Source organism: Amphiura filiformis, chromosome 4 (assembly GCF_039555335.1).
Source record: "Amphiura filiformis chromosome 4, Afil_fr2py, whole genome shotgun sequence".
Taxonomy (NCBI): Eukaryota; Metazoa; Echinodermata; class Ophiuroidea; order Amphilepidida; family Amphiuridae; genus Amphiura; species Amphiura filiformis.
Window position 1 is genome coordinate 2974486 of NC_092631.1, and position 19583 is coordinate 2994068.

Sequence of the window (19583 nt, forward strand, 5' to 3'; positions counted from 1 at the left end):
CGCTCCTATGCAAATAACTCTCAACGATTATGAAAATGCCTGCTTTTACATGTACTTCCACAAGACCTTTGGTTTTAATGTATCAATTAATCAAATAATCATGGTTTGAATGCATAGAACCAGTTTATCAAAGGCATACAAAGGAGACACAACATTGTTATGATGGAATCATCCTTGAAATGTCAGTATCATTATTAATGCTGTAACATCACTAGTCTTAAAGTCAAGTTATAAGACAGACATCTCTGCAAGGTGTTATTTAGTAGGTTCCTGGTTTTCTTCCTCCAACAGTCCAAAAGATTTCAACACTTTATGTTGCCTTGTGCCTTTCAATCTCTTCAGGTCGGCCGCATACTGTTGTTCTCGAAGCAACTCTTTCTGTTGGTCTTCAAGAGCCGTTTTGTGTGAATTGAGGGTTCGTGATTTTGTGATCAGTTTGAGCAGCTCCTGCCGCAACTTGCGATTTTCAGACTTGATGCGGGTTGTGTGCTCATTCAAACAGTGTATTGCTTCCTGTAGGTTTGGGGTAAAAAGAGTAAATCATGAAAGTGATCTAAAGTATTAAAAGAACTTATTCAATAAAAAAATTCAAGGAAGTGCAAGGCTTATTATATATTAAGCAGACATGCTTTTTTACCCCATGGTTGCCCAGTTTTGGCTCCTGGTGTGTCCAATATTTTACACTACAAACTATAGGACCAGGAGCCATCTTTGTGACCAGGAGCTCATTTTTCTAGCTCCTGGTCCATCCAGGCATACTTGATATAAGGCCTGAGGAAGTGATACACTGGCCAATCTGTTCCGGGACTGTGACTCTCATATTAATTGTCATAATTACGTAAGGGGAGATACAAAGTTTTGTTAAAATATTCCTATATAAAGTGGCAATTTTCACGCTTTACTAATTTTGAACATGTTTCAGTTGTTTTTAACTGCGCAATTCCAAGTTCCCTTACATTGACCAATACACAAAAGTAAAATAATTGCATGTTGTTATTCTCACGGTAGCAAACATAAATGTAGTGCAAAAAATGTCCACTTTTACAGGTACTATCCAGGTTGTCATTTTGGGCCACTTTTGGTGACGCATTATGTTCATGGATAATCTGATCCAACCAGACACACTGAAGGCAATCATGAATAGTGGGTTGTTGTTATCAGAAACCTATTGCTGAAATCCTTACATCCCTATCCTATTTCTTGTCCTGGGGAGTCAGTGGTGTCAATGCGTTGAGTTCAAACATGTTTCCTGTTGTTCATCACCAATTAACAATGATGTGTTCGCATCGTTTGCGTGGTTTACGAGCGTAGTAAACCACACATACGTGCCGGACGCGAGTTGTTAACCGGTGATGAACAACGGTGAAACATGATTGAATCCCTTTCAACAACGAAAACAAGCTAAAGATCGTCTAATTCACATGATTCTTTATTTCAGAATATCCGTTTGTCATTTCCACTCAACCTTACAAGGAGATTTATCTGTTGATATCAGCAATAAAACTAAAGAATAAAGCGGTAATGTTTAGCTGCTACTTTAATAATAACATATCAAGAAAGTGTTACGCGTAAGTGCCAGGCATGATGAATTTTACACGCTCACACATAACACATAATCTTGTGTTGCGTATACGCTACTGGAAAAGTGTGGATTCATCACGGATTAACAACGCTTGACTCCTGTACAAAGGTATAGCAACTATTTTGCATTCTCATCTATGCGGCATATTTAAACATGTGGGGGGGTGTGTGTGTGTGTGTGGTTGAGGCAGCTATTTATCCATGGGCATATCGTCCATAGGAGGTGCATTCATTTCAGCATGAATAACCCAATCCCTGTACTCACCCTATTAGCTTGTTTGGCCACCTCTTGGATCTTAGCCTCTGATTCTTGTTGGAACTCTCTCTTCTCTGAAAGAAACTGGCTCTTCAGTTTCTGTATAGTTTGTGTGTGATCACCCCTCATACCCATAACTTCTTTCTCCAGATCTCGTATCCTTTGTACCTGCTCCTCTTGAAGTTTCTACGTATGGAAATTGATATTTAAAGAAAATAGAATATGTCACCAATTTGAATGTGGGATCAAGCAACCCATTTTCATATAAAATCACTTCTCGTTTGAACAGTAACACTAATAATAATTGAAGTGTTTCATCGCAAAATGCAATAAGCGCCAAATATATGAAAATTTGGATAACACTGCCAAACAATTGTTGAGAGATGGTGCGATTACTTTTAAAAAAAACTCGCAAATCCAACAGTAAACAGGTGAGTAAATAATTTCTTTATTGCAAAATACGATAAACGCCATGTCCACTTAACGCAATTTAGTATTTTTCTCACATGGATTTAACGTGTTTTGCGATGAAACTCTTCAATTCATTCATATAAAGCCCCCCCCCCAAAAAAAAAACACCCCAAAGAATGAAACAAATGCAAAAACCATCCTATGAAATCAACTCTATGGTGGAAAGGACAAGCAAACATGAGTTATCTTCTAAGTCTACATTCCAGAAGTACCTATCTTCTATGGACACTGCTGGCTGGTCAGTGGAAGAGGCGGCAATTGGTACATAACATAGACTAATCACCTAGACTTATGAGTGCCCATCCCTTACCACAGCAGGAGGTGAAGCCACGTATCCATGTTGATTTTGACCGGGTAACCAGAGTTAAAAGGCATATAGAAATAATGTGTGGATGTTTGGAAAGAAAGACATGCTCATTTGCGTGATTGCTGCGCTGTTATTGTTCGCATCAAATGCAACATGTTCAGTAGATGCAAACATGTCTGCTTGTTTGCATCCTTGCCAAAATTGTTGCTATGCCGTGTCGGCTTCACTACGCGAAACCAAAGTCATTAGTCTAGGTGCTCATACTGACAGCAGGTGCAGACACACAAGAAAGGTAAGGTAAGACTTCTGTAGTGGATATATCCTAAATTGAGTTTTGGTTCTGGTTTCAAATACTGCTAAACACCCCTTGAAGGAGCAAAATTAGTAGGGATGATGCAGAATGGTTTGGCGTAGTACTGGGATATCACCACCTTAAACTTGTCTTTAAGGTTATGGTCCGTATGCACAAAAGAGTTAGACTGGGTCTAAAGTTAGACCTGATCTAAGTGGAATTTAGTACCAGGAGGACGGACGTTTTCCTTTACATTTTCTTAAGTTAATTAGAACTTTGCATTTATTTAAATCTTTAGAATTTGCTAGTTACTCTAGGAAGGAAATATGAGTAAAGAACCATTCCTGATGGAACTTAATTCCACTTAGACCAGGTCTAACTTTGGACACGGTCTAACTCTTTTTGTGCATACGGACCTTTGAGTTCAGGTAGGGCTTTTTTTTGGTATAAACAAGTATTTGTAACTGTTTTTGTTGCTGATATTTGGGTATACTTTGAGTGCCTTGATGAGTGTTGGACTGGGCATAGGACCTTCTGATTTCACTTTCAGCACACAATTATTTTCAATATAACTAAGCTTGAAATCTTGAAGTAAAGCGCACATCTTCTTTAAATGTCCTGTGATGTTGTGATAAACTTTCGTCCTTTGGGGACCTTTGGCAGGTAAGTCCAAAATCATAGGACTCCTGAAGTTGTTTTTGTTACCAGCATATCAAGATATGTACCATCAATACAGTTTTAACTTACTTTATATTCTTCCAAATCCTGTAATTCTTTTCTGGTCTTAGCTAGTTGTGTTTCTCTTTCCATTAACACCTCTCTCAGTTCTGCAAAAAGAAATTTAAGTAATAGTCATTCATAGATTCCTTAGGAACTTTTTAAAATACTATTTTGTAATTAGTAGCCAAATTATACAAATCTGCAGATGAAAAGATGCACAGGCCCCAAATATAGCACATTTCAAGATAAACCAGGAAATAAAACCCAAATGTTAATGGCAAAAAAATATAAGGAGAATACAAAAGTCATGCTTCTGAAATGAAATTACATCAAAACTATCTTGTACATCTTTTGGTCAGTAGAATTCAGTAAATTAATTTATGTTATCTTAAAACCTAACAGTAGTCTCAGAAGCTGATGATGGAGAGTAGAGACATAGAACACATAAAGCTTAATGTTAGGTTTGATTTTCACAGCATACAGAAAACAGCCTACAACCTATGTTGATGGCCCTTATTTCCAAAACTTTTCCAAAAATTAAACTTTTACTTCTATTTATCATTGCCAGTTAGGTCCAACTAAGGCACCAGGACCAAATTGTCTATGCTGCTTCGATGCTTGAAATTGAGCTATGTTGAATTTGGTAAAACACGATAACCATTTTTTAACCCCACCCTCATAATAAAGTACTCATTCATGATGGGAGGATGATGATGTGTTAGTGTATTGGTCTCCATATGGAAAAGTTTTCCTATGAAAGTCTCTTTAAATAAATTATACTCGACTCCAGTGTGTGCACGCTGTGTGTACAGAGGCGTTCAAGGTCAATGCACAATGCATACATTACCACACAGCACACTAAGCAGGGCTGTTCGGAAGAGGGTATATGGTTTTTCCTACTGTACGACGGCATTTTGTAACCAATCAGATTCCTTTTTAGAGAGTAGAATCTGGCAAAGTATTTCTAGGAAATATCGTGTGAGCCAAGTCAATCGGACTGACTATTATCAAGTGAGGGCCGTCTATATACGCTACTTTAATAACACGGGGTGCATGTCAGTGTATTTCGCATGAGTAAATTGAGTGAGATTTTGGGAATACCTTGCAGTGTTTAGTGCTCCTGTACGACGAGGTCTTTCATCAGATTTCCTTGAAATCGGGGAAAGTAAAGTTTAATATATACATGAGACAATTAAGAGTGAGCCAAAAAATAAAAAACTTTCCCTTTATAATAATTGAAGTTGAAAGTGAAAAAAGACAATTTTCTCCCATTGCTTAACTGTGGGACCCCTTTTATTTGAGCAAAAGAGACTACTTTTCCATATGTCACTTGTTTTTCACCACTGCAGCCTGCGTTCAATTTCTTGTGTTGCTACATGTGAGTTTGGTTGGCGATCAATGCTCCTCCATGCAAGTTTTTCTCTGGGTGTTCCGGTTTTCCTCCTCCTAAAATCGGACCTCATCCCATATCCCTGTCCCATCATATTCGGTTGGCATTCCTTTAATTTAGTTACCTCTGAGCAAATTTGGCTTTGCCTAGCTTCAGCATAATTAATTGATTGATTGTGTAATTGATTGATTGATTGAATGAACGATTCCCTCCTCCTTACCTTGTTTCTTTGCTTCATATTCCTTCAGCATCTCTTCCTTCTGTTCATGTATCATACGGATTTCTTGCTGATTCTGATCACTCAATGTCACTATTGTTGATTGTCTCTTATGCGCCTTCTTGGACATGTATGACATGTACTCATGCTGTATGTATAAACAAACAATAACATGGTTACATGGATAATAAAAACATGTCATGAGTCTTAATCTCAAAGCTCTTGCGAGGTGCAATCAAATGCACTGTGGGATCTGTTGAGTGCAGACGATAAGTTCCAAATTTTGTGTAAAAATACAAAAATTTCAGAATTGCATATTTTCATGTCCATATTGGAATCCTGCATGAAAAATGCAGTAAAATGAGTACAAACAAGCCCACTACTGGTTTAATGGTTCTTGAGATCATGAGATAGCTCTTGATATTTTGAGAAAATATCTCAAAATTGGGACTTTTTATGTTTTAAAAACCTGTAATCAGAATGCAGAGCATAATATTTAGCGGGATGGAACATAAAAGTTCTAAATTCAATCACTCAAATGTCTTTCTAATACCATCAGCACCTGTTTTGAAGTATTAACCAATGTTCTAGATTTCGGGTTGTCCTTTTCAATCATCATCTGTCTGCCATTTCCTAAAAACATCATACAATATATTCTTTGGTTCACCTCAAGTTCAGTAGTAATGTACATGCATATTTTGCAGGTCGCAATATCAAATTGCGCCCATTAAGTTACCGTAATTGCGCATAGCTTACACGCACACGTACAAGGACGGTTTGTCGCCACACTTGCAGTGCAACTGTTTAAAAATAGGCCTACTGACATCACTACTGAACTTGAAGTGATGTATAGTATATTTGCTACTTACACTCTCAATTCTAGTCTTATGTGCTTCTTCTTGCAGCCACTCATTTTCCCTACGTCTGAGATGATATTGTTAAGATAAACATAACAAAGCTCAATGTTTATTTTCTAATTGTTAAATAATCCGTTCTTTTTGGTATTGGATGATGGTTACAGTCAAAATTGTATCTAAAGAGATTTAGTGACCGCTGCCAGCCAATCAGAGCCCTCATGACCAGGGGTAGCATTAAAGCCCGAAAGTCGGGGGTTGTTTTCCCGTGTTTTTCACTCACGAGCAAAATCCAAATACATGGGGTGAAAATTAAATCTCGGGGGTGAAAAATATTTTGCAGTGTAGTCAGGGGTAGGAGTAAGGTCCAAAAGTAGAGGGTCAGAGTTCACCCCCGAGCTTGCACATTCTCAATATATGGAAGGTGAAAATTTAATATTTTTTAAATTTAAGGGGTCATTCACCCCGATCGGGGGTTAACGCTACCCCTGCTCATGATATGGCATTAGTCCAGTTTAGTGACAAGGGTACAAGCCACATACAAACCCTCTGATCACCGCAGGTCCTATGACTGCCCCTCCCCAGGCACATCTAGAACAGCTCAGAGATGATAGATCATGGTTTCACATTTTCAATGCGGAATAATATCAAGGCTATACAGCTAGAACAGCTAAGAGAGGGTAGGTAATGGTTTTCACATTTTGTTTTTAACATGACAACTTTATTGAGGAATAATATCAAGAAATAATATCAAGACTCAGAATCTGAGCAACAAAAATTTGGCTACATTTTTGAGTACCAACAAAATTAATATATCTTGAAGTCATGTTGATAAAAATATAATTATATTTTCTGCATAAATTTGCAAATTAAAGGATACAGCTCTTCCACTTTCTTTTTTAACATGGCAAGCTCCTCAGTTAATGAATCCAATCTGCATTTGATAAGAAAAAATAAAACACAATGCATTTTGATATCATTAAAAGTATGACATGAATACAAATATCAATTTTCATATTAAAAACACAAAACATCATTCATGCAATTTTTTATTTTTTTAGGTCAACCATGAATGATCCTAGCATTTACATGTAGGTCTATATTTTTTTTTTTTTTTCAATTTGGTACCATGAAAAATATTAACGGGTACTCGGGCACAAAATTACCTGAAAATCCCAACCCTATAATTTTATTACGTATTTCTTGGCCGTGGTGGAACACTGAGCAACGCTTGTAGCTTCACGAAAACACGCGAGCGTACATCGCTATCGACAAGCGAATTTGACCTCGATCGTGTGCATGTACATTAAATCTGTGCATGCACGGTTAGATTAAGTTCACTACTCATTTCACAGATACGCATGGATATTTTGATCGGCCATGTTTTCTAGTTTCGAGAGCGGGACCGAGACTCAGGCTAGCAAATGCCATGTGCCTCGCGTTGCGCAGCTTCGATAAGCAATGCATTTCATTCACCAGAAAAAGTTGCAGCATGCCGTCAAAAATATAAACAAATAAACAGACGTCGTCTGCTGCCCAAACGATGACGTAACGACCATTTTAAACATACAAAGACATGGTTTAGTAAATAACTAGTGTATTAAAATGTAATAAAACATACTTTGCGTTTGTATCATATTTTTCTGTGTGTTTTCCTTTTTTGACCAGTATATTTGAACAAATTGAAAAAAATGTGGTAACAAGGTCAAGGTCAAACCACTTTGGTTTAATGGGGTGTGGAGGGTTCAATTCCCCATATTCAAGCAATCAAATGACTCTGACCCCTCAAATGAAACCCCAGACCCCAAACACAAGGAATTTCCCTTAATATTTTGTTGTTGTCACATTTTCAATCATCACAATGAGTCAAGTTCACCTTGCCCCCATGAAATTTATTAAATTTAAAGACCCCACTGGAACAGACCCCTACTGCCCCATGCCTTATGAAAAACCCTATTTAATTCACATTGACTGCCCCTGGTTACGGATGGTGTCATCTTTTATTTACAGTCATTCAGTCATTTAATAAAGGATTTATCTTGGATTAATCAACCCAAAAATGTCAGTCGGCACAAGTGCATCACTGTGCAAGCAAGCACAGCAAATCATATCCAATGTATGGGATTATTTCTTAACAAAGGAACGGAGCAGCGAAGCTTTGGACTTCCGAAAGATAAGAGTGCTATCCAGAACACTATGGAAGCAACCGGGATTAAATCCAGGTCAACCCTCTACAAGATTAGAAAACATGGACCTAAATCTCCAGTGAAAAGAGGACCCAAAAGGAAGCGGATAGTCGACAGCGTAGATGATTTTGATCGAGGTGTTATCAAATGGCTAATTAGCAATATGTACATAGAGAAGAAGTGGCCAACAATTAACTCAATATATGATGAGGTCAAGATTGCAATCAACTTCCAAGGTAGCAAGTCATCACTAAGAACAATTTTAAAAGACATGGGCTACAAATATAGCAAGAGGCGGAAAGACTTGTTAAAGAAAGGCCAGACATTGTTGCCAAAAGACACGACTACCTGAGTAAAATGAAACAAATTAGACAGCTTACCAACTGCCCTGTCGTGTATTTAGGCGAAACATTCCTTCACCAGAATCATACAAAGTCCAAATGCTGGGTAATTGCTGGATCAGGAGGATTTCTTATTCCAACCGGAAAGGGAAGCAGGTTAATTATTTTGCACGCTGGGTCAAAAGAAGGATTTGTTGAAGATGCTCTCCTTTCATTTCAATCCAAGACGGGATCTAGTGATTACCACGATGAAATGAATGGCAACGTTTTTCTGGAATGGTTTACCCATCAATTTCTGCCAAATATACCCCAACACACTGTCATCGTCATGGACAATGCACCTTATCATTCAGTTCAGGAGGAGCGAATACCGACGATGAACACAAAGAAAGCCGAAATGCAAGAGTGGCTAACAGCTCAAAATGTAGATTGGTGTCCAACCATGATCAAGGTGCAGCTTTATGCACTTATTCAGATGCACAAACCAAGGTGTACGAAGATGGTAATTGATTTAATTGGCAAGATCCCATGGTCACTATATTCTGCGACTGCCCCCTTACCATTGTGAGTTGAATCCTATCGAACTGATTTGGGGGCAAGTCAAAGGTGACGTTGCAACAAAAAACTCAACGTTCAAGATGGTAGAGCGTTAAAAAGCACCTTGAAAATGCACTAGCAAATGTAACGCCTGAAAATTGGGCTAAAGCTGAGCAGCATGTCATCAAACTTGAAGAAGAAATGTACAATAATGAAGTCAGAATTGACACAACACTACCGGAGGACCAATTGAACAGCTTCAGATTCCAAATTGAAGTCGAGCGATAGCAGCAGCGAAGAGTCTGACTCGGACTCTGAAGATGACGATGCCTATGCCAGTGCACCAGAGTTGCCCGCTTGGAGTTTGAGTGAAGTGTAAACAGGTAAGTCAGATTATAATTTACAAATTGTCCTTACAATTACATGAAATTCAACATGCATGCACATGATCATCATAGGGTAGTGATTGGCTTGTACACAATGTTTTTCATGATTTACTTCATTGATTTTGAATAGTGCAAATCCTTGACCTGCTAACCAGTCGAGTGCACGTGTCGCATAAATAATCCTACCTGCAAAAAGCAGTCATTTCTTCTGCACTGCAAGTGCAAGTTGAGCTGCTCACAAATACACAATATGCAATCGATCCAAGGTTTATCAAATCAGTTTGTTGTTTACTTTGTGACTTGCAAGTAAATACGCGAGTGACACTTGCAAGTCACGAAGTAAACAACGAACAAAAAATCAACTCGACGAGACATGTTTGAACTGCATTCTTGAGCTAGCTCACGCACTCAGCTCCGGTCAATTGCTTCGTTTTCTCGGATTTTACAGCATATCATAGCACATACACGTTATGATAGTAATCCCAATCATCATCGAGTGCTCATAGAAGCAGAAACATATAATATGATCCATGAATTGGTGCAAATCTTGTAAATGATCCATTAAATTTCGCCAACATCGCGGTAAAATTATTTACATCTTCCACATGTCTCTGTACTGTACGCCAGCCGTATATCGGCCTGTATTTTAAAGTACGGCGATGTACGTGATGACCTCTGTCAACTAACCAATCACATAACGGCAGGGTTAAGGTCATCAATGATCGAGGTCACTGCGCCGTACAGTGTATATACGCTTAGTACGCTACATGGACGCAATAGAAGTGTTCCAGGTTGGCCAAGAAATACGTAATAGTTGAGGTCACTGGCGGACAAGGTCTCCTCCCCAATATACGCACAAAGTTGACAAACATCCACAACCAAACATTGCCAAATGGGTAATAAGTAATCTTGTTGTCAAGACTGTTCAGCCAACCAGCGCAGCGCCACTGACTGGCACTGTAACATGTAATAATACACTTGTCAGTTGTATGACCCACCATACGACCCCCGGGAAAGGTGCGTCATGGGTGGGTCATTTACCACCATGATAATGACGAAGGGGGCCGTCATTGTAGCCTTTGGTCCGTCACGACTGTGACGATGGGGTGTGCGTCATGGTATATGAAAATCCGCCGCAGGTTGGACAAATGACGCTCCATTCCCGGGGGTCATATGGTGGGTCATACAAATGACAAGTCAAGTGTATAACATGAGTCATGATGTGTATCGTGATTGTTTATCACCTGTGTCTGTGTTTATGGCATGCTTGTGTACACAATACATGTATACATGCTTGTGTACGCGATGCATACAGCTCCGCCCATGGAAGAAATAAAAATGTAACTGTAGTGTATTAAGTGACAACACGGGGAAAAGGTCTATAGTATAGATAGACTATATAATATGGTGCAAAATTCGACAGTCATGCCAAGTTAAAGCTTACTTCGCTAACGCTAAAATTGACATACTTACTCATTTTTTAACAGAATTTCCTTTTCTGTTGGCTCTAGAGGATCTAAGTCACCATCCCCACCAGACTTTTTCTTCTTGCCTTTTCCTTTCCCCTTTTTCTTGGGTGGCATTATGATAAAAATGACAGCAAAAAGTCGCTGAAATCGGAAAGCGTCCCGTTGTTATGCGTTTTTTCCTTGCAGACTTATATTCAATAAAAATTTTGCGTCAGTAAATGTCATATTTATCCTCTTTTAAAAATACACATAAAATAAGATTTAAATAATTATGTTTTATTTTAGTTATTTAATTGACAATGGAAGAATATTAAGAATGAATTTTTTCATAATAATTTTTATATGCTGACAAAAACTATGAAATTAACAAACATGGCGGCGCCCATAGGGCAACACGGGAACGACCCTGGTAGTAATATTTTAACAGAAACTGGCGAAGTTCCACCACATTTGGACGTGTCGTCCCCAGACTTTGATCCTCTTAAAGCATTGTACTCATCTAGTGTCGTTATACCAGTTCCAGATGCCAAATGTTTTAATAATTTGAGTGAATATGAAAGCTTCGTGAGTGGCCGATCGCAGGGAAGAGGTCGAGGTCAAAGTGAACATGCACAGCGAAGGCGAAGGGTGTGTATTTAAATCCATTGACTAAAGCTGAATTTATACTCGATCGCTACGCGATTGCAATGCACCGCTTTTGGAAAGCGATGGCCGATGGGCAATCGCCGAATTTTGCGATGTATCGCTCGTCGCTTTTCATTTTAGGCCAAGTAAAAAATAAAACATGTTTCAGAAACTTTCACGTCCGGGTTTTCGAAAAAAAGGAGCAGGAGGGGATTTTTTATTTTCTATTTTTATTGCAAAATTGGTGTAAATACCCATACTTAGAGCTGTTTTAGCGTATACAATAATGCCTAGAAAAAGAAGGAGGCCCTTTTTATTTGTTGTTCTGAGAGTTACACCCCCTCCAATGATCACAAAACCTTTCTAAAATGTTTCTTGTATCTTAAAGCTGAATTTATACTCGATCGCCGAGCGATGCGATTAATCGCTTTTGAAAAAGCGATTTGCAATCGCCGAATTTTGCGATGCATCGCCCGTCGCTTTTGCATTTATACTTATCACGGCGATAGCGATTGCAGACGACAATTAAAATATTCTAAATGCCACAAAATACATTTTTAAAACATGAATTGCTGTCATTAATTATTGCTTTGAATTAATTTATCACCAAAAGTTAAAAATCGAGAAAGGTAAATTAATTAGCAAAATAATGGATCCAGTTGGTTGCATATGATTGGTTGGCGCATTCACGTGTCAGCGATATCGCTGGGAAGTTGAGATTTCTTCAACTTGCAAAAGCGACGTCGTTTTTGCCTCCGCGATTTGAATCGATTGATCGACTTGACGCTCTGGAAATGTAAGTAAACATTGAGCATGCGTGAAAATCGCTTTTCTGCAAAAGCGATTGAGTATAAATTCAGCTTAACAAGGCTATAGAAAGCATTCCAACTTCCTAGACATATTTTTTGAAAAGTTATAACTGAATTTCAAAAAATAAAAATATATTTGAGGAAACCTCAAAAAAGGAAGCGGGAGGGGACGTGAAACATGTTTATTTTTTTATTTTGCCTTACCATGTTTACATTTATCATGATTATGACTGTCACTGACGCGTTTTGGGTCAAGCTGGGAGAAAAAACTCCCAGGTCGACCTAAAATAGCGTATCGCACACGATAGACCACCTAAGTTATCGTAAATCAGTTTCTCCCAGGTCTACCGTAAATTTTGGGTTGACACATTCGGCCCGCAAACGCCCAGGATTTTTAGCCAGGTCTGTGAGGTGGACCCACGACAAGCATGCAAATAGCATGAATAGGCCTACATGTACGTGACCCGACCATGGCAATATAGGCATAGGCCTACACGTTTGACGAGTATAAACCATTGATGTACAGCGCATTCATTTATAACTTTTGCAAGCGCAGGTGAGGCTTTTACAATATCAGTTTGTTAAGTTGGCATCTAAATTAATTCACATATGCCTACTCTCATATTCGTATTTATTAAAGTATTCTTGTTTTAGTTTGCAAAATACAGAGCCAAATTTAAGGAGATATATAGTCATACTTTAAGTTTTCTACTTGATTTGCGTCAATGTACCCGAGACTAGTAAACCAAAGCTTAAGCTTACATCCAAGTTCGCATTGACGGTAGCCTACGACTCGATGTTTCAGACTTGTGAGAAAATTAAAGCAACAAAATTATGAAAAGGGGTCACAAATAGGATCAAATAATCCAACAAAGAATCACCCTGCCAAAGTGCGGACATAGGCCTACATGTTTTATACTTTATTATTATTTGGTCCACTATACAACAACCACCACGAATGGAGTGCCAATTTCTATTAGCCTAAGCTGTCTTTCTATCAACAAGTGCTGAATCTCCCAGCTTGACCAATTCGGCGTCACTGACACTGTATACTTCTCACGGCGATAGCGATTACAGACGAGACGGCAATTATAATATTTTAAATGCCACAAAATACATTTTTAGAACATCCATTGTTGTCAATAATTATTGCTTTGAATTAATTCTGTACCGAAAGTTTGAGAAAGGTAAATTAATTAGCAAAATAATAGATTCAGTTGTTAGGAAATGATTGGTTGATGCATTCACGTATCAACGGTGTCAAGCGATATTTTTTCTGCAAAAGCGATCGAGTATAAATTCAGCTTAATGCTGGTTTCATGCCACTTGCCGCTGAGTGGCGCGGCGTGACGCATAAGCAGTGCAGCCGAACAGACACAATCAAGGCTTATGATTGGCTGATACATCATGCCGCAGCGGCAAGCTTCATGCAAGTACGTATGACAGGGGCATAATACAACTATTTATCAACAGTTAAAGTACCCATAAAATAATCATGGGTCAAAATGAACATTGGAGTCAGCAAATCCCGGTACGCCTCTGTCTCACGCCAAGCAATTCCAAAAAGTTGACAGCCCTGTATGAATCCTCGCATATTCATGAGCATGTGAGGGCCAATCGTTCCGCATCACACCAGCATTGCGTGTCTGCGCATGTGACTGGCGCTGCCACTGCTGTCAATGTGTTACTGATACTTTTGTTTCATTTTTTTCTGTTACAGAAAAAGGAATTGCAAGCTCAAGCAGGAGGGCTTATTGACTCAACCAAACATGGAGTCCCACTCAGAAATGTGTTATCCCGCATGTCAGAGCATACCAAAGGCCCATATTCTCTGCTGTACAAATGTGTTCAACAACGCATCAAGGTTCGGGTCTGTGTTCGCTCATTCAAAGGGTTGAGAGGGATTTGCACTGGGTACTTGGTGGCTTTTGACAGGGATATGAACATGGTAAGTCTGTCATAATTTATATGGACAAGATACAAAGTATATGTGACATGATCACAGGGAATGAGTCAGATGTCGCTAATTGTTATGCCTCCACCGCGAGGCATACTGTTTTTGCACTGTCCGTGCTTCCATCCTTCCGTCCGTCCGATGGGCGGATTGACTTCAGATTTTCAGGATAGGTGGGTCATGGTAAAAAACTCTGGATACTTTTTTTTGGGTTAGGTTCAAGGTCATATACTGAGGTCAAAGGTCATTTGAGGTCAAACAAGGTAAACTTGTAAATTGGGTCTCATATGAACAGTTCAAATCCTATTGCAACCAAACTTGAGTCATAGCTGCACTTTCCAAACCCTCATATATTGGTAGTGATATAAGGTCATATACTGAGGTCAAAGGTTATTTGAGGTCAACTTGTAAAATACCATTATTTTGAGACTTTTGGTTAAAATTTGGTCTCATATGAACAGTTTAAATCATAATGCAACCAATCTTGGCTCATAGCTACACTATGCCCTCATTTATTTATCGGGGGACCTTTTTTATACTTTGTTGCATGTAGTCCTACAGGGGGCCCATTTTCCTTATTTACCTATTTTCTCAGACACCGGGTGTTGCATGTTCCTCAAACTTGGTGGGTGGGTGCATCTTGACCCCAGGCAGAACAAGTTTGTATTGGTTAGTGAGTCAAGGTCACATGAGATCATCCAGGGGTCATCTGAGGTCAAATTAGCAAAAACTGTCATATGGGCATGAAACTTGGTAGGTACAGTCAACATTTAGAACCAAATTTTTGTAAGGTAATTTTGGGGTCATCTGAGGTCAAATTAGTAATAACTGTGGTATGGGCGTGAAACTTGGTGGGTATGATCAACATTTAGAGACAAATTTTTGGAAGGTCATTTTGGGGTCATCCAGGGTCACCCAGGGGTCAACTGAGGTCAAATTAGTAATAACTGTGGTATGGGCATTACACTTGGTGGGTACACAGTCAACATATAGAGCAAAATTTTTGGAAGGTCATTTTGGGGTCATCCAGAGGTCATCTGAGGTCAAATTAGTAAAAACTGTTGAATGGGCATGAAATTTGGTGGTTAAAGTCAACATTTAAGGCCAAATTTTTGGAAGGTCATTTCAGGGTCATCAGAGGTCATCCACGGATCATCTGAGGTCAAATTAGTACAAACTGTCGTATGGGCAGGAAACTTGGTGGAACAGTCATTATATAGAGCCAAATTTTGGAAGGTCTTTTTGGGGTCACCAGGGGTCATCTGAGGTCAAATTAGTAAAAACCATCGTATGGGCATACATTGTGTAACACTTGCTGGGTACAATCACCATCAGTCAGGTAATCGTGACAGCCGAGTCATCCAGGTGTCATCTGATGTTAAATTCAGTCTGCCCTTGAGGCTTGAAACTTTGTATCAACTGTTGAGTGCCACATAATCCCACATTGCTCCCTTTGGTGGAGGCATCACGGTCGACGATGTGCGTCGAAAACCGCGACATCTGAGAACTGCGGTCCATCTAGTTTTTGAGATACGGTACAATGTTATTTAAAAACTGTGTTCAAATTTTATATTGTTTTCAGCTATTGATAAATCGCTCATATAACTCAGTAACCAGGTGTCCAATTTTGATTGGGTTTGCATGAAAATGTAACATTCGTAAACTGCCAGAAAAATATATAAAAAACTTCTAATTGAAAATTCCTGACATGTGACTCATTCCTCTTGATCATGCCACATACATATGTATGGAATTGAAATGTTCAATTTGTGGTAACAACCGGGGGTTAACCAAAGGATCTGTTATTGTGATGTAAATTTAAACCAAGATTACAGTTGATACAGGTGTACATGTAGTAATATTTTAGGAAAAATTTAGATCCAGGGATTTTAGTCAGTCTAGGGAGACAGAAACCTGGAGAAACTGTTGAATTTGAATTCAACTTCACGGCTCAAGATACATGATGTAGGACAATGTATTTCGCTCAGAATTCATAATGTGTACAAATGTTAAGTTATGGTCCATCATATTTTTATGATTTCTTATATCGTACCATTGACTTCACTATTGAAATGGGGTAAGTTCATGCTGTGATGAAAACAAACTGTTTTTTCTTGTGCTACCTGGTTTTAAAGCTGCTTCACTCTATCATGGTCCCTGTACACATTGTAGCTTCCAATTCCTATGATTTGTGAATCACAATCCATCACCACTTTCTAAAAGTAGCTCAAAACTTACCTATTCTTTTTATTATTACAGTTGGTCATGTATTATTAGTTTGTATCACAGTGTATGTGGTTATATGTGTACCAGGTTATTGTAGCATTGCTGATTTTAAAACTTACACATATATTTGGTATTGCAGGCATTGTCAGATGTGGATGAGGTTTACAGGATACCATCAACAGGTCAAAGATTCTTCCATGAAGAAAAACTTACTTATTCCAAGGTATGGGCACATTATATTTTATTTTGGTGGTGTTGTTAGTTGTTGGTTGCACTAGCATACACTAGCATTACTCTAGCATAAAATTGCTACAAAATGTACTTCAATGGAACTCTGTAGTTAGTGTAGTGACAGTGTACATTTACTGCAGGCTTGTGATCACTATACCATTCAGCAAATAACTTCAGCGGTGTCTGGGTGATTATTACGTAACAAGAACTAGGTCACACAATTTGACTAGTGAATGATACAATTAGGCAATCAGAACCCCACTTCCGTATACGCCATAAACTGCATCAAATTGGCAGACTGCTGAAGTTCTGTGCTGAAAACTATAGTAATTCTGTCACTCACTGCAAATATTAGTATGATATGGGCATTTTAGACCTTTTTTAAATGATCTGATCATTTGGATTTGTCAATCTTTAAAATCACTGGAAACTAACAGGTACTACTTATTTTGACACCACCTTGCATGCTTGCACCCTTTTTTGGATGGTACAACCTCTGCTAGAGGCTCATAAGATTTGAAAAGGTTTATAAAGGTTCAATCATCCAAGAAAAGTATTTTTCTATAAGTATTTCATTTTAATTTTCTACAGATGTTTATAGTGGAAAAGTATTTGTATAATTATTTAGAAATTAGGTAAGAGTCATAGGAGGCTAAAAACGCATCAATGTGATGTACTGGTCAAGTGAAGTGTAAACTGAATGAACCTATTACTAATCTACCTTGTATGTATTTTTCTCACAGATTATTGAATTCAGCAAAGTGAGACCCAAAGCAGTTGAAGATCCTCAGGTCAGAGGGAAAGGTGGAACAGGGTCATCAAGGAGCAAGCAGAGAGCCCTGGCAAAATATATGAAAGGGAGGGGATCACAGAGTGTTAAAGGTGAAGGTGAGGAGATATCAGAAATGACTGAAGAAGAAAGGAGGCAAACAGAAAAGGGGCTTTCAGAAGATGAAGGGAAGATGAAAGGTGAGAGGAGGAAAGATGGAAAAGGTGATGGAAAGATGGAGGATGATAAAGTGCTGGAGTTGAAAATGGAAAAACTGAAACAGGGACTTGCTCAATTATCATCATCGGATTCACAAAGTGCAGTCACAGAACAAAAAGTGGGTCATGGTTCAGGCTATTGTAATAAACCAGCAAGTACCTCAAGAGCTGACAAGGCTACCAAAGTTAGATCACCAGGAAGTGATAAGGATCATCTTCTAGAACCAATGGCTTTTGAAAAGCAGCTATTAAGGAGTAGAACTAAAGACATACCAGTGTCTAGTAAGGCAACAGGTAGTTTGGAAAGAACTAAAGCTCAAATGGTACAACGTGTGGAGAAGTGTGAACAAGCTGCAGGTAGAAAGAGTGGCAGTGGTAAAACAGGCGGCGGAAAGATTATGATCAGAGCGGAGGACTTTAAGCGAAGACATGTGAATCAGTTGTTTTTACGAGGAGATAATGTGGTTCTTGTGTCTGTCGATAAGGGCTTGTTAGACACAAGATGATGACTGTCATTGATAACTCAGATATAGACCTTTCCTATGATTGGCAGCCCATTGCCAATGAGGGGGTAAACGGATGCTGTCATTGAATTTAAAAGTTCACAAAAATGAAGGAGAGGCCTTTATAAATTTAGAAGATTTATAATGTAATAATTAGGTACTAAAGGGAATGGATAGCAATGTTTGCACAGTATTTTTTTGTGGGACATATTATTCAGAATGCAATTCGATGCCTGATGTGCTCTTATGTCACACAAAAAACATGGTGCAAACGTTGCTGTCCGATCCCTTAAAAGTTTACACAAACTTTTTGAATCAATGATGTCATCCTACATCTACTCATCAGTAATGGGCTACCAATGGTCTGTTGATATTGGTTATACATTATTTTAGTTGACTATATTTTTATACATTTTATATTGAATTTGAAATATCTATAATTCAAGGAGAAAATAGTAATGCACATGAGTGCATGCAGAAACATTGTCTTCAAATCATTTTTATCAGTTTAAACATTTATTGTCATTTGTTCTTAAGCAGTAAATGAATGACAATATCTTGAATATGACAATCAAATCAAATTGAATAATTACTTTTTGATAAAAATCATTTATTGAAATTAAATTCACCAAATTGAAATCATTTTACACTTTATTTTACTGTCAAGGACTGATAGATGATATATGTTTACATCTTTCTGTTGATCAGGCATGCCCTTGAGACTGCACTTTCCTTTTAAAAAAAATGAAAATGTGTGTGAAATTAGACAAAAAGTACCAAAACAGACTAAAATAAAATAAAGTTGCGGAAATTTTGACTGAAAAAAAAATGAATTCAGTTTAAAACTGAAAATTCTCACGCCTGTGTTGATGCCAATGAAAAACAAAATCTATGGTAGTTAAAAGTGGTATTGTATTTGAAAAACTGCTGATATAAAGAAAATTATTTCTGTGCACTTAGTAAAACTACTTAAGAAAAACTTGTGTGCCACAATATTCTTGTATTCCAGTTTTGATTTTTAAATTTTGTCCACAAGAAGATGATATGTTTTACTTATTTTCTGGAGGTCACCGTTTAGTACAGGAATTTCAATGAGAGGGCTTAGATTTACTTTTTTTTCTTTGTCATTTCACAGACCAACAAAATCTTTTTCCCAAAACAAAAGTGGTCATTGTAAAGGGTCCCCTTATCAAGAAGATTCTCCAAGGAGAAAAGTCAGTGATTAGGGTTGGTATTTTAATT

The 19583-nt window shown here is 38.2% G+C and overlaps 2 protein-coding genes across 2 annotated transcripts; one reads left to right on the forward strand and one right to left on the reverse strand.

Moving 5' to 3' along the window:
* Window positions 1–210: 210 nt before the first annotated feature.
* Window positions 211–11211, reverse strand: LOC140150463 (coiled-coil domain-containing protein 166-like). Its single transcript, XM_072172481.1, has 7 exons — window positions 11012–11211; window positions 6969–7022; window positions 6104–6158; window positions 5238–5382; window positions 3655–3734; window positions 1847–2023; window positions 211–513 (listed from the first exon to the last, which is right to left on the reverse strand). Exons 1-7 carry the CDS (start codon window positions 11119–11121, stop codon window positions 256–258), a joined length of 879 nt encoding a protein of 292 aa, XP_072028582.1. The 5' UTR covers window positions 11122–11211; the 3' UTR covers window positions 211–255.
* Window positions 11212–11227: 16 nt separating this feature from the next.
* On the forward strand, window positions 11228–18465 carry LOC140150462 (uncharacterized). The gene is made up of 4 exons (XM_072172480.1): window positions 11228–11634; window positions 14161–14388; window positions 16760–16843; window positions 17595–18465. Exons 1-4 carry the CDS (start codon window positions 11350–11352, stop codon window positions 18342–18344), a joined length of 1347 nt encoding a protein of 448 aa, XP_072028581.1. The 5' UTR covers window positions 11228–11349; the 3' UTR covers window positions 18345–18465.
* The last annotated feature ends 1118 nt before the right edge of the window (window positions 18466–19583 follow it).